Genomic DNA, 14,096 nt, shown 5'->3' with positions numbered 1-14,096 from the left:
TCCTGCTCTGACGAGGTTCAGCTGAGCCCATACGAACATGTGAGGTCAGACTGCCGGCCTCTGATTGGTCAGAGAGTGTCGTCGCTGAAGAGTCATGAGTGCGACGTCAAAGCAACATTTAGATCAAGTGAAAAAGACTTCAAAATCATCTGCAGCATTTAGCAAACGTGGTTTACAGAGGAGTCTGCTGGATTTAGAGACGGCACCATCGTCACCACGTTCACTGGGATTTCAGTTCAGTGACTGAAGGACTGAACCACTCTGTCAACTCATCTCAACAAATGAATCTAATGAATCTAATGAATCTAATGAATCTAATGAATCTAATGATTCTAATGATTCACTTTCACCCAAAACAACTGCTTTACAAGTCCTGTGTTTGTGTTAGTGTCACGAGTTTCATGAGTAGAAGAACCAGCTCTGGAGTCCACTGACAATGTGAGGTAAAGCTCCGCCTCCCACTGACTTTCAATTAACTCCGCCCCTGAGCACAAGCAAACACTACAGAGCAACAACACTGTGTCTGTATGAAGGTGTCTCACAGTCTTACCTGAGCAGGATAAGTTTCACCTTGGAGGCAGCGCTCTTAATGATGGCCGAGGCGTTCTGGTGGCTCCGCCCATAAAGTATCTGGTTGTTAATCTGTGGGAAAAACACAGAAACACGGTCATAAACATAAGAATATAAACATTCAAGTGCAACTAAACCTTAAACACACACACACGCACACACACACACATGTTGGACATTCATGACTTGAGGGGACATTGCATTGACGAACCCTAACCTCAACCTAACCTTAAAACATATCTTCACCTTAAAATGTAGTAATTTACGTTGTGGGGACTTGATTTTTGTCCCCACAAGGAAGACAAGTCCCCATAATGTGACTGTGTAAACAGTTTTAGGTCCCCACAACATTAGTAATACCCACACACGCACACACACTTCCAGATGCACCTAAATGAAGCATTAATTGAAAGGTCACCGAGCTGTGAGACATTGAACTAACAAGCGAGACGCTACAAACCACTTTAAAAGTCTAAATCAATATCACACGCACGCACACACACACACACACACACACACAGGTAAAGTCAGTACAAGTCTCATGTCTGTGATTTAGTGTGTATTTAATGTCTATTATATATGTGTGTGTGTGTGTGTTTTTAAGCTGCGTTTCATTGTGTGTTTTGTGTGTAGTTTAGTCTTAATGTGTGTTTTATTACACCTGTTATTTCACTGCATGTTAATGTGATTATTATTGTGTGTAATTCACTGTGTGTGTGCGTTTTACTTCAGCTCAGCATCGATTTCTCACTGAGACTCTGACGGGATTATAAAGCTCACTCACTCACCACTGATCCATCATGGCTCAATCCCTTTACTTCAGTCATATTATAAAAAACGTGTACTTTTGCCTTTAAGGTGTTTCATAAAAGACTGATTCTCGTTCATTTGCTGAGGTTTCTTACTCATAATGTCTGACAGTAAAAATGTGGGGCTGAAAACATCTTTCTTTTTCCCCCGTTGATACAAAATGAACTCAATGTGTTGACTTTTATTATTATTAAGTTATAAAAGCGGTGGAACAGAGACCCTGGAGGTAAAGAAATGATGAACGCTGCACTGTGAGCAAAGTGAGTGATTGAGAACCAGTTGTGTCTTTTTTGGTGATTTTTATTCTTTTAGTTTGTTAATAAAACAGTTTGCCTCCTCGAGAATTCAACTTTATTAATAATTAATATTCTGTTGAGTGCAAGTCAAGGTCTGCACAAACAGACTCATTCACTCAGTTGCTCCTCACTCCACTTCACTCGCTGCATTTTTGGTGCAATGACATTAAAACCTGTTTTGAAACCACTGCACTGTCTAAACGACATCATTCAAATCATTTATTTGAATATTTGCTGCTTTTGCCTTGTGATTACTGACAGGGTTGTTTCCTCAACAGAACTGACCATGTTACCAAGCATCCCATAAACTCATCCCCAGTGTTGGATGAAGTCATTCAATCAATCATTCAATCTTCAATCAATATTCAATAAATACTATTTAGTGTTGGTATTGTGAAGGTAACACAGTCTTTTATAAGCTACCATTTTTAGCTACATCTGTTTTTACCTCTACATCTTTTAGAGAAACTTTAACTTTTGATTGTAAGGTATCATATGTGATTTTTCCTTCAATTAAACATGCTTTATTTCTGACTTTGACTTTAGCTAACAGACAATGTCAAAAAAGCATTAATGCATAGTTTAATTCTATTAAATCAGGTCTACAACATTGGTGCCACTCCTAAACAAATAGCTTCAATGAGGCATTGAGTCATGTGACGTAGTGTGGTTCTAACCTCCAACAGCTCGTCTCCAACTTGGATGCGTCCGTCTCGAGCGGCCGCTCCTCCAGGATGGAGTCCGACCACGAAGATACTGAGGCGGGAGCGATCACGGTTTCCTGCCAGGCTGAGACCCAAACCCTGCCGCTCCTTGTCCAGCTCCACGCACAGCAGCTCCCCCTGCAGGTCTCCATAACGCTCACACCAACGCTCTGCAGCAGGAAAACACAGTGGACAAAGAGCGTAAATAAAGGGTTTAGTTCGTATAGATAAGACGAGAGAGGGTCAAGTATTCTTTATACAACTTAATAAATATGTATGTTAGACTGATGGACTGTACCATGTTTACAACCAGCAGGGGCAGCAGAGGCAGTTGACTTCTATGACTAAATAGAGATGATGTAATGTTTCACTGTGAACCACAATCAGGGGCCAAATGGATTTTTTTTGGTGGATAGATTTTGTCTTATTGCCCATCACACATGAGGTCCAGCCTGTGGTGCAGGACATAAATAAAAACTACAAGACAGTAAAGAGGGGACAAAATAAATCAGAGCACAGAGAAAATGGACCTGTGCTGAGCAGAGAAGAAGCAGACGAGAACAAACGGAATACATATAAAGAAAGGGAAGTGGGTGAAGAGGATCAAGCTTTATGCAGATGATGTAGTCTTTTATACAACAGGGGCTGCAATATAATCACCTGCTGATGAATTTAAAATGTGTTTGGGCTCAAATTTCAGGAAGTCATGGATTTTTTTTTTGTTTCTTTATTTTGCACATTTATCCCACTCTGCTGGGAGAGAAGATGACTGACACAGAGTCATTGGAGCAGCTTAAAGCCAACAGGACTGGCCGGCCAACAACGATGTGAGGATGCATGCGACACTGTCTGAAGAGGAGCTCACAATAGAGGCGGACATGAGGACATGTGGACATGTGGAGATGTGGAGGCCCAGTATGATGCACATTCTGTGGTGAATGAGCAGGAAAACTAAAGGAGCTGAGGGATCAGCTGGGCCAACTCTGGAGAGGAGGAGCTGATTAAAGGCAGTGTGTGTGTTGTGTCGTCCTTCAAACTCAGTGGACACAAAGAAAGACTTCAGGCTGCATATGCAATAACATCCATTTCACAGAGAGAATCTTTTACTTTGAAGGTTAAAAGTTGGCTCAAATCAAAAAAGAGCTTCACTCATTTTACTCAACTACTAATCTCATGTGGAGGATAAAGCAGTAGAAGGTGGATGGATGGATGGATGGACGAATGGATGGATGAAGTCATGTGGAGAATGAAATGTGACACTAATAAGAAGGGAAGAGCAAGGAAAATAAGAAAACAGGAGAGGGATTAAGAGACGGAGAATAAGCGAGAGACGAGACATGAAGAAGATTCAATTTGGTGTCAAAGCAAATCGCTGTTTAATCATCTGTGAAATAAACAACAACCAGAGGACGTGTGAGGAAAATGAGGAACGTGGGACAGAGACATACGAGCTTCCCAGCAGCAAAGTGAAGATGAAAACTCATTTTGTGTCATTTTCTTTTTTCTGTTGCTTTCACGGCTGCTGAACTTTTCCTGAAATAAGACGCTGAAGACGAATTGACGCGTCTTTGAGCGAGGACACCTGAGGCTCTGAAGAGAGCTCCGCTAGCTCCCAGAGCTCCCAGAGCCCCAAAAGGTCTGGGAGCAACAAAGCATTAGTCATTGTCTTCATCGAGCCTGTGTCAGTGGGATTAAGCCTTAAATTAGGGATTGGCAGAAAAAATGTCGCAGTATTTAGTTGAATTTGTGTTAGTTGTGATCACAACATTCGTCATTATCAGCAGATAAGTGTCAGAGACAGAAGATGGTCTGTGTGTATCCACGTTTTAAACTGAATTGTTAATCTGAGAGGACGTCAGGACAGAGATTTTAATAACCTGTCTACTGCAGCTCTAAGTTTCCAGGCTCGATTTCACAAGCGTGAGGAGGAGGAGGAAGCGGACAGAAACAGACAGGTGGAAGTGTCAGCAGTAACGTGGGCAATGTACCAAATCATTCTGCTGAAGAAGGAGCTCAGCTGCGGGAAAAAGCTTTCCATTTACAAGTTGAGAGTAAGAGAAGGAGAAAGAGAAGGTGACTGTGTTCCCTCGTGTGACTCAGGGAACTGTCTTTGATGAGATGTGAGCGCAGACTTTGCTCAGCTTAAGTTTTCAGTTGAAGGGAACACGGTGAGAGCAGCCAGAGGTTTATGGTGTGAACGTATGAAGCTGAGGAGGCGACAGATGAGGGCAGGACCTCGTTTACAGAAGAGCTGAGTTACACAACTCAAGATTCATTTCCACTCCCGCAGTCAAAGCAAACAGTCTGAGGTTTCACTGAGTCAAAAACCAGAGAAAATTAGCTGCTTTACGCTACAGTTTTCACTCATTCACACGCTGTGACATGGGCTTAAGTGTCTTTGCAGAGCCAGGAGTTGAACCCACAACTTTCCAGTTGAAAAACAACCGGCCCTACCACTGAGCCTACCAACTGTCGTTACAGCTGCTGTTACTGTTACTGCTGTCACTGTTGCTGATGTTACTGCTGCTGTTACTGTTGCTGCTGTTACCGTTACTGCTGCTGCTGTTACTGTTGCTGCTGCTGTTACTGCTGCTGCTACTGTTGCTGCTGTTACTGTTACTGCTGCTGCTGTTACTGTTGTTACCGTTACTGCTGCTGCGTGTTACTGTTGCTGCTGCTGTTACTGCTGCTGCTGTTACTGCTGCTGTTACTGTTACTGCTGCTGCTGTTACTGCTGTTACTGCTGCTGTTGTGCTGTTCCTGCTGTTACTGCTGCTGTTACTTACTTACTGCTGTTACTGTTGTTGCTATTACTGCTGCTATTGCTGCTGTTACTGTTGTTGCTGTTGCTTACTGTTACTGCAGTTCCTGTTGCTGTTACTGCTGCTGTTACTGCTGTTACTGCTGCTGTTACTGTTACTGCTACTATTACTGCTGCTGTTACTGTTGTTGCTGTTACTGTTACTGCTACTGTTGCTGTTACTGCTTGTTGCTGTTACTGCTGCTGCTGTTACTGCTGTTGTTGCTGTTACTGCTGTTACTGTTACTGCTGTTACTGTTGTTGCTATTACTGCTACTGTTACTGCTGTTACTGTTGTTGCTGTTACTGCTGCTGTTACTGTTACTGTTGTTGCTATTACTGCTGCTGTTACTGTTGTTGCTGTTGTTCCTGTTGCTGTTACTGCTGCTGTTACTGTTGTTGCTGTTACTGTTACTGCTGTTCCTGTTGCTGTTACTGCTGCTGTTACTGTTGTTGCTGTTACTGCTGCTGTTGCCAACCTGTGGCATGATGTGGGGAAGACACCAGTGTTTTATATCCACAGAGACACTCACTCTCGCTGGCTCATCATCAATAACATTGTGACGTTAATAGAGGAGAATAAATCCGTCCTTCTCTCCACAGTCTGACAGTTTGTGTGATGGTGGAGGATTCACCATGTCTGTGTTCACATGGACACAATCATCGCAATAAAGATGTGACGTAAAACAAGCCCATCCAAAAACACTCACTTCACACATCACCCCGAGCTCTGAGGTCTAATCACAGGCTGCTTTTAGACTGAAACCAGCATTTTCTGAACTAAAGAACAATTTAACAAATGAAATCTGCTCCCATCAGTGGACATTTCAATTCACTTCTATCTAGATTTATATTATTGGATTATTTTACTTTTATGTTTTTATGTTCTTTACCTTTTTACTTTGTAAAGCACTTTGTTTCAACCCTGGTTGTCTTTTCCTGGTATATGTGACGTGTTTCCGTTGTGTTGCTGTTTTTCCATTGCAAGGACAGAGGTGAGACAGCCAGAGGACAGTGAGACAGCCAGAGGACAGTGAGACCGATAGAGGACAGTTAGACAGATAGAGGACAGTGAGACAGACAGAGGACAGTGAGACAGATAGTGGACAGTGAGACAGACAGACTGTTCCATTCAGACTGACCGCTCAATGCTTGTGTGTGATCATTTCATTTTTAGTGTTAACATAACTGGTGTTTCCCACAGACACAGAGAACAAGACTCAGGCTCATTATCATGTAGAACATTAAACTTTGTCTTTTTTACATAGCTTTCCATAAACGTGGTCTAAGGAAATCATCCACACAAAAACCTCCCAAAACCTGTGAAGACGACACTGAGCATGTTCACTGTCTATTTTTCTAAATAAAACTTTTCACTCTTGTCCCCAGCGAGTGAGACACTGAGGCGTTATATAACGTCTCCTGCATGTCCCGATTCTGCCCCGGGCCTCCCTCCAGTCGCCTGAAACACCTCCCCAGGGAAAGACGTCCTCCTGGATAAATGCCTGAACCACCTCTCCATGTGGAGGAGCAGAGACTCCGCCTGTGTGCGTGAGACCAGACGACCCGTGCAGTTTGTGATCACAGGTGAGGTTTGGAACGAGGTCTGCAACTGACGATTATTCTTATCATCAATTCACTATTTTCTCCATTAATTGTTTGGTCCATAAAATTTGACAAAAATGTTGATCCGTGTTTGTCAAACCTTTTCAAATGTCTTAAAATGATTCAGTTTTAATGATTTATTTGTTTTATGGAGCAAAGCAGCCAGAAAATGTTCACATTTAAGAAGCAGAAACATCTGAAAACTAGTGTTTTATTCTTTAAAAACACTCAAACTGATTATTTATCAAAATAGCTGACACTTAATTGAGGGATCGATTGTTAATTAAACAAGTATTGGTTTCAGCTGTATTTGGAATGTAATAAGCAAACATTACAATGTTTACAATCACAGAAACTGAACGAAGGAAATCATAAAGAGACCAAACAATCTCCAAACACAAGAAGAAGACAACGATGAAGGTCAACGACAGACAAAGTTCTTCTTCTGCTCCTGAAACGCTGTTTCCGTGTGATGATGACGGATAAGTCGACTCCTCAGTGGTTTAACATCTGCTGCTCTGTGAGAACGCAGAGCAAACATCTGCTCTGAAGGTCATCAGCTAAAAATACTGTCATTCCAGTTCGTACTGCAGATGCTAGAGGATATATGCTAACCAATGCAACACACACACATACACACGCACGCACGCACACACGCAGAATGACAGTGACAGACAGACCTGACAGCTGTCAAACAATGTGGAGACTGTGTGTGTGTGTGGGTATTACTAATGTTGTGGGGACCTAAAACTGTTTACACAGTCACATTTCGGGGACTTGTCTTCCTTGTGGGGACAAAAATCAACACTACGACTACATGACTACATTTTAAGGTGAAGATATGTTTTAAGGTTAGGTTGAGGTTAGGCTGAGGTTAGGCTTAGGTCAGTAGTAATTGTGGTTAAGGTTAGAGTAAGTCTCCAGGAAATGAATGTAAGTCAATGCAATGTCCCTCAAGTCATGAATGTCCAACGTGTGTGTGTGTGTGTGTGCGTGCATACACTTTTCTGTTATAAACACTGACCTCAGAGTATCATTTCTATAGGAACTGGTTATGTTTGGGACTAAGATGTCCTAAGATGTGTGTGTGGGTGATGTAAGAGAGAAAGAGTGTGTATTTGTGTCTCCTAGCACAAGGTGACTTGTCACACTAAATCCGCACACACACACACGCACGCACACACATGCACACACACGCACACGCACACACACACACAGAAGATTCCCTCCAGCTAACACATCACTGCAGGTGTGTGTGTTCTAGTATTTGTGACCTCATTAGGACATTTTTTTCCGTCATAAACACTGACCTTGTCAAGACCAGTCGTCCTTACAGAGACCAAAACCTGGTTTTAATGAGGCAAAACCATATTTGTGGGGAAGCTGCTAAGTTTACAGTTAAGGTTCAGGACTTGTTTAATTAGTCTAAATGAATGAAGTCAGTGCAGCGCCTTGAGAGGAGGCGTTGCATATACCTGTGTGTGTGTGTGTAGCCTGCAGTCTGTTGATGTTATGTAAGTGCAAGTCTTTTTTTTTACAGCAGCTGTTCTGAAGTGTTGTTGTCCCCCAGACTGGGTCTGGGACTTGGTGTCTGGATTAGTAAATGGTTTCGTCTTCAAAGCTGCTTTACACAGTGTTGCCATTCGCTATTCACCAGAAGCAACGTGTCTTGCCCAAGGACACATCGGCATGTAGACTAGTGGATCCCGGATGCAAACCCACAACCTTCAAGCTGAAGAACAACTCACTCTCCCACTGAGCTACCGTCGTTTTTTTCTGCTCGGTTTGTATGAGAACACACTCTGGTCACAAGGGAGCGGCGCTTTTCTGTCGCCAAATCACATACGGCCATGTTGTCGTCGAGCTCCACCCGTACTGTACCGAACCCTTTTACTCTGGTAACCCGCGGGAACGGTGCCAAAGAATCTGGTTATTCTGGTTCTATTCCTCAAGGAAAACAAAAACATACACACATACAGAACCGAACTGAACTGAACCATAGCCGCACGTTTCTTCTTCTTGTCATTTGCCAGAATGCTGCGTGTAGTTTGTCCTCCTGTAGTTTAAGTAGGTTACAGATGTTGTTTCCTGTGAGATTTTTGGTTTCCTGCCTCAGCCCTCCCTCCCTGCTTTTATTAAATTACCAAAACTGAATAATCTCTGTGGCTCCAGCTCGCATTGACCCTCAGAACGGATCCTGTATGCAGTAACCTCTGCCTGTGTGTCTGTCTGCAGTGGTTATTACAGCGAGCTGATTGTCAGAGTAACAAAGTGAAACAAGCCAATGCCTCGAAGGCAGGAAATCAATCTCAACAAAATGCATGTTAACAGGTTTTCTGTGTTTAATTACTGAAGTACGTGAATTATAACGTCTGCTTCCTGTTGTTAACAACGTTATCTATGATTAAGACTGGATGGAGATCTGCAGTGTGACAACGCTGTCCTCATTTGTACACCGACACAGACACAGTGTGTGTGAGTGTGTGAGTCAGACAATGTCTGCACCGAGGAACAAGGTGACAGCAAGGAGATACACACTTATTACATTTACCTAACACACACACACACACACACACACACACACACAGGAGCAGAAAACTCTGTTGACATTTCCACAGAGAGATAAATGCAAAAATAACTGTGACTGTTGTTTTTATCCCGAGATAACTCGACTAAAACAGTTAAACCCACGTTTAAGAAAGACAGCAGACGGAGAATAAGTCTGTGAAACGACGCACACAACGAGCTCAGATCAGTCCGCAGCAGCAGCGCGCTCCGAGTCTCGTACGCTGACCGAGCCGCAAACGAGGAGGAGCTCGAGCGAGTTGGGATGAAGAGCGAGAAGAATGAAAGGAAACCGAGCTTGTTAGCGGTCAGAGACGGATCTGTCGGGCAAATTTGGAGCTCAGAACTCATAGAAATGTGCGACACAAAGCAGTTTGGCAAACACCGGATCTGAGGGCAGAGTTCTAATCGTTGTCGTCACAGTAGTCACAACAAAACTATGCTCTACTGACAAACACACGTTTACTTCTATGGAAAAGATACTTAGTGCAGCTTTAAGATGTATTAAATAACACAATTAATGCAACACAATGCTGTGACTCATATATGGATTAAACCATGTTTAAATACAGATCTATTCAACTTAATATTGGATAAGAGATCACATTCAAATGGAAAAGTGTTGATACGGAGAACAATGTTCATTATTTTAATGATCCAAATAAAAACAACAACAATATACGAGTAAAAATGAGGATGTAAATGAGTTCTGTGCTGATGTGCGGCTCAAATAAACTCAGATTTTCTTTCCCCTAATTCCTCTGAAAACAGCATTAAAACTAAAGTCATAAACCTGTGTTCTGCTGGCAGTTTATCAGACTCCACACTTCGCTGATAACAGCGGCTCTGAACAGGATTAGCTGCGAGGACACGGTCGCAGGAACTAGATTTCTATCTCTTTCTCAACGCGATTTATGGAGTTCCATGTTAAAAAATCAGAGATGCTGAACCAAGTCTATTTCACTCCCGTGACACAAGGACAGTTACTGCTGTGGTGTCCAGATTTACGGGTTTTTGTGACGTGAACGTAAGCGGCAGTCGTTGCAGTCGCAGTCTCTGAAGGCTGAAATTGAACAGAAACACTGCTCACCTCGGTGTGATCGTGCTGCAGGAAACTGTTCTGGCCTCCTCTGTTCATACTGGAACTCGGAGCGTAATCAACTCTACAGTTAACGCGTAAAAACCACAGTAACGTGGAGTAGACTGAAGACTAAACTGGGCTGAAGATAGAGGGTTTCCTCCTCACACATCATTACAGTGATTCCTCATCTTCAGCAGTTCTGAAAGTGGAATTATGCAGGATTTTTACCCTAATTTAACAGCTTCAGAGTCTTTGTGACGATTAAATGTAGAATAGAACTACAAATGCAGTACAGGGGTTGTCTCCACTGCCCCCTACTGCCTGTTAGTGGAAAATCAGCCTTTGCACAACCAGAGCCGCTGACTTAAAGTCTAAAGACATGAAGATCACGAAGGCGAAAAAGACGCAGAGAAGACGCAGAGAAGACGAGGAAACGAGGACGAGGAAACGAGGACCGGAGAATTGAAAAACATGCAAAATGGATGTGAACTGGCATGGACACGTGTTGTGAGGTAAACAATGGACGGAGAGATCGACGTTTATAGTGATGTCATGAAAACATGCATTCAGTCATGCTCTCTGTCTCCCTCTGTGTCTATCAGAGGTACTGCAGTCTCCTCCTCCTCCTCCTCCTCCTCTTTAGGATGATGCGTCAGTGCTTTTCTGTGTATGACTTTAGGATAAAGACGTTTCAGTGCAGGAGCACTTACTCACGAGTGAACGCTTCAACTGCTAAGAAAACTCACTGAGGAGGAGTTATGATAACTCCAGCTCTGGGTTGTCATGCAGTAACAAACACAACACTTAAATACAGGCTCGGTCACAGAGCCTGGATAAAAACACTCTACTACATATTTGCATTGTTTTCTGACATGTTGAGAGGTTGAATGTTGCATATTGGACCTTAAATGCTTTGACATGGTGTGTTTTAATGCAGTTATGAGGACGTCTGACACGTGTCTAACCCTAACCACAGGTGACCACTGTGACTGATGCAACCTTCACTCATGACCAGGAAATGTTAAAAAGTGCTAAAGTGGTGAAAACACTTTCATCTGAGAACATGTAAATAATAATGTTTTCTATCAGAAATGACAAAATCCAATTCTGTGGGGAAGTCATTTTGTTGTGATGAGAGTCCTTTAACTGCATCCTGTCTCCGCTCAAACTCAATGACAGTGTTATAGGACACGACAACAACAACAACAACATGCACAATGTCAGACAGAGTGAGGATTAAGGAGACGGCTGAAGAACAACAGACCGTTATCCTCCCTGTGTGTGAAGCAGTGCTGCAGTAGCTCCTGGAGGTCACTGCAATGCAACAGTAGCTCAGCCTGCTGCTGCAAGTGCACACACGCACACACACACACACACACACACACACACACACACACATACACACACACATACACATACACATACACACTCGCTCCCTGAGGATGTGGCATTAATCTACTCCCCACACTGCCTGGACTGGTCCAGTTAGCGACGACAGACGAGACAAATGTTCCAGTTCCAGCAGGAGAACCAGCATCAGCTCTCACTTAGCACCAGTATAAGTTCATGGTGGTTGTCTGTGGTCCTGCGGGGACGTCACCGTCTGGTGCAACGTGACGTATGAAGGGATCAGCGGCAAAAATCTGAACCAACAAATAAACTCAGATTTTTTGTCGCGAGGAGAATTTAGTCTGATTTCGTCTCCTGTGACAAACCTTTGCTTAAGTGACTGTTTTTCTTTGAGTAAGCGCTGGCAGACATGTCTACGGAATAATTATTCTAAAGAGTCAGAAGCAAGTGGACATGTAGTTTGTTTGAAGACGTTTCACTTCTCACCCAAGAGGCTTCTTCAGTTCTGAAGAAGTTCTGAATGGATGAAGACGCTTCTGTCTGAAGAAGCGTCTTCATTTCTTCAGAACGTCTTCAGACAGCAGCTACTTTGAACAAGACGCTTCTGTCTGAAGAAGTTCTGAAGAACTGAAGAAGCATCTGTCTGAAGAACTGAATAACTAAAGAAACCTCTTGTCTGAAGAAACCTCTTGTGCAAAGAAGCCACCGTCTGAAGAAGTTCTAAAGATGTGAAGAAGCCTCTTGAAGAGAAGTGAAACGTCTCAAAGTCCACTAGCTACACCGGCAGCCATGTTTCTGTGAAGATGATTCTTGGTGCAGGAGGACACGCCCTCCTGACTGTGTTAGGACTTCATACACACACACTTGAAAGAACCTCAACAGACAGACAAACATCTGCACGCAAACCAAACATCACACAACATGAAAACCGGTGTTCCTCTGCTGATTCTTTCCTTGTGAGCAGAGTGTCATCAGAGAGTCAGCAGGATTTTAAATGAGCTTTTCTCACTTCTGTAAGTTGACGTTTTCATTTCTGGCTCAGAATCAATTATTAAACACATTTCCCATGGCGAGTGTATCCTCACACTCAGTATGAATAATGCAGTAACATCAGACACATCAACTCATTATGAGGAGCTCAGAGCGGACAACGACAATGATGATGATGATGATGTCGTTCTTTCATGCTAATGAAGACGCTGAACAGAAACAACAATAATGACAGAAACATGAGTGTTTTAGCATGAATCTGCATGTGTGTGTGTGTGTGTGATGTATTCCATGTCATATGCACCAGTCTTCATCACCAGCGTCACACACACAGGTTTGTGGAGATAGCCTTGTTAGGACCATGCATGACAGTTAACGTCCTCACTTCCCGTGGTTTAGAAGTTGATCTGGTCCTCACAAAGATTGTGGTCCACGCACAGCTGTCCTTTAAAGGACTCTGCATGGTCTTCCACTCATTTGGATGGCCTGAACAAAGCCTTACCGAACCACCGCCATGACCGCTTAATGTCGAACCCTAACCTTAACTTAATCTCAAACTTTAGCCCCAAACTATACCAGTTCCTCAGAAATAAGGTTCTGTCTTATTAGGACCAGGTTTTTGGTCTCCATGAGGATGACTGGTCCTGACAAGGTCAGTGTTTATTATGTCCTAAAGAGGTGACAAAAACAAGAACACACACCTTCGTATGCAGCATCCTTACAGCGTTTAAGTTGTTTTGGTCCTCGCAAAGAGACACATACAAGAATACACACACACATACTAACCTTTAACCGAGACCCCGAGAACTGGGTCTAAACCCATAACCAGCCCACACACACACACACACAGAAACAGGTGGGTCAAAGCCTTTAACATTATGCTGCAGAGTGTGTGTGTGTGTCTGTACACACAGGTTAAAGGTGACCTCTGTTCGGACTCAATACATTGACACTGAAACGGTAGAAGACACACACACACACACACACACACACACACACACACACACACACACACACACACACACACACACACACACACACACACACACACACACACACACACACACACACACACACACACACAGTCTGGCGTCCTGCAGCTCAGCTGTTCATGTTCAAATAGACAAGACTGAGACTAATGAACACACACACACACACACACATACACACACACACATACACACACACACACACACACAGAGAACACAGACCTGGTGGCAACATCGTCCATACTTCAGTCTTCACACACAGAGATAAATCCACATGTACCACAGAGAGAGAGAGTGTGTGTGTGTGTGTGTGTGTCTCTGCTCCGGTATCCCGAA

The 14,096-nt window shown here is 43.2% G+C and overlaps 1 protein-coding gene across 1 annotated transcript in view; it reads right to left on the bottom strand.

Moving 5' to 3' along the window:
• patj (PATJ crumbs cell polarity complex component) overlaps window positions 1-14,096 on the bottom strand; it is a 91,264-nt gene that overhangs the window by 17,187 nt on the left and 59,981 nt on the right. The window contains exons 30-31 of the mRNA XM_044043876.1: window positions 2,354-2,550; window positions 551-642 (exon numbers count right to left, since the gene is read on the bottom strand). Of these exons, the coding sequence (XP_043899811.1) occupies window positions 551-642; window positions 2,354-2,550 (289 nt within the window). The remainder of the gene's footprint in view (window positions 1-550; window positions 643-2,353; window positions 2,551-14,096) is intronic.

Source organism: Solea senegalensis, linkage group LG14 (assembly GCF_019176455.1).
Source record: "Solea senegalensis isolate Sse05_10M linkage group LG14, IFAPA_SoseM_1, whole genome shotgun sequence".
NCBI lineage: Eukaryota > Metazoa > Chordata > Actinopteri > Pleuronectiformes > Soleidae > Solea > Solea senegalensis.
Note: the sequence above shows the minus strand (reverse complement) of the source record. Positions and strands in the feature narration are given on the sequence as shown.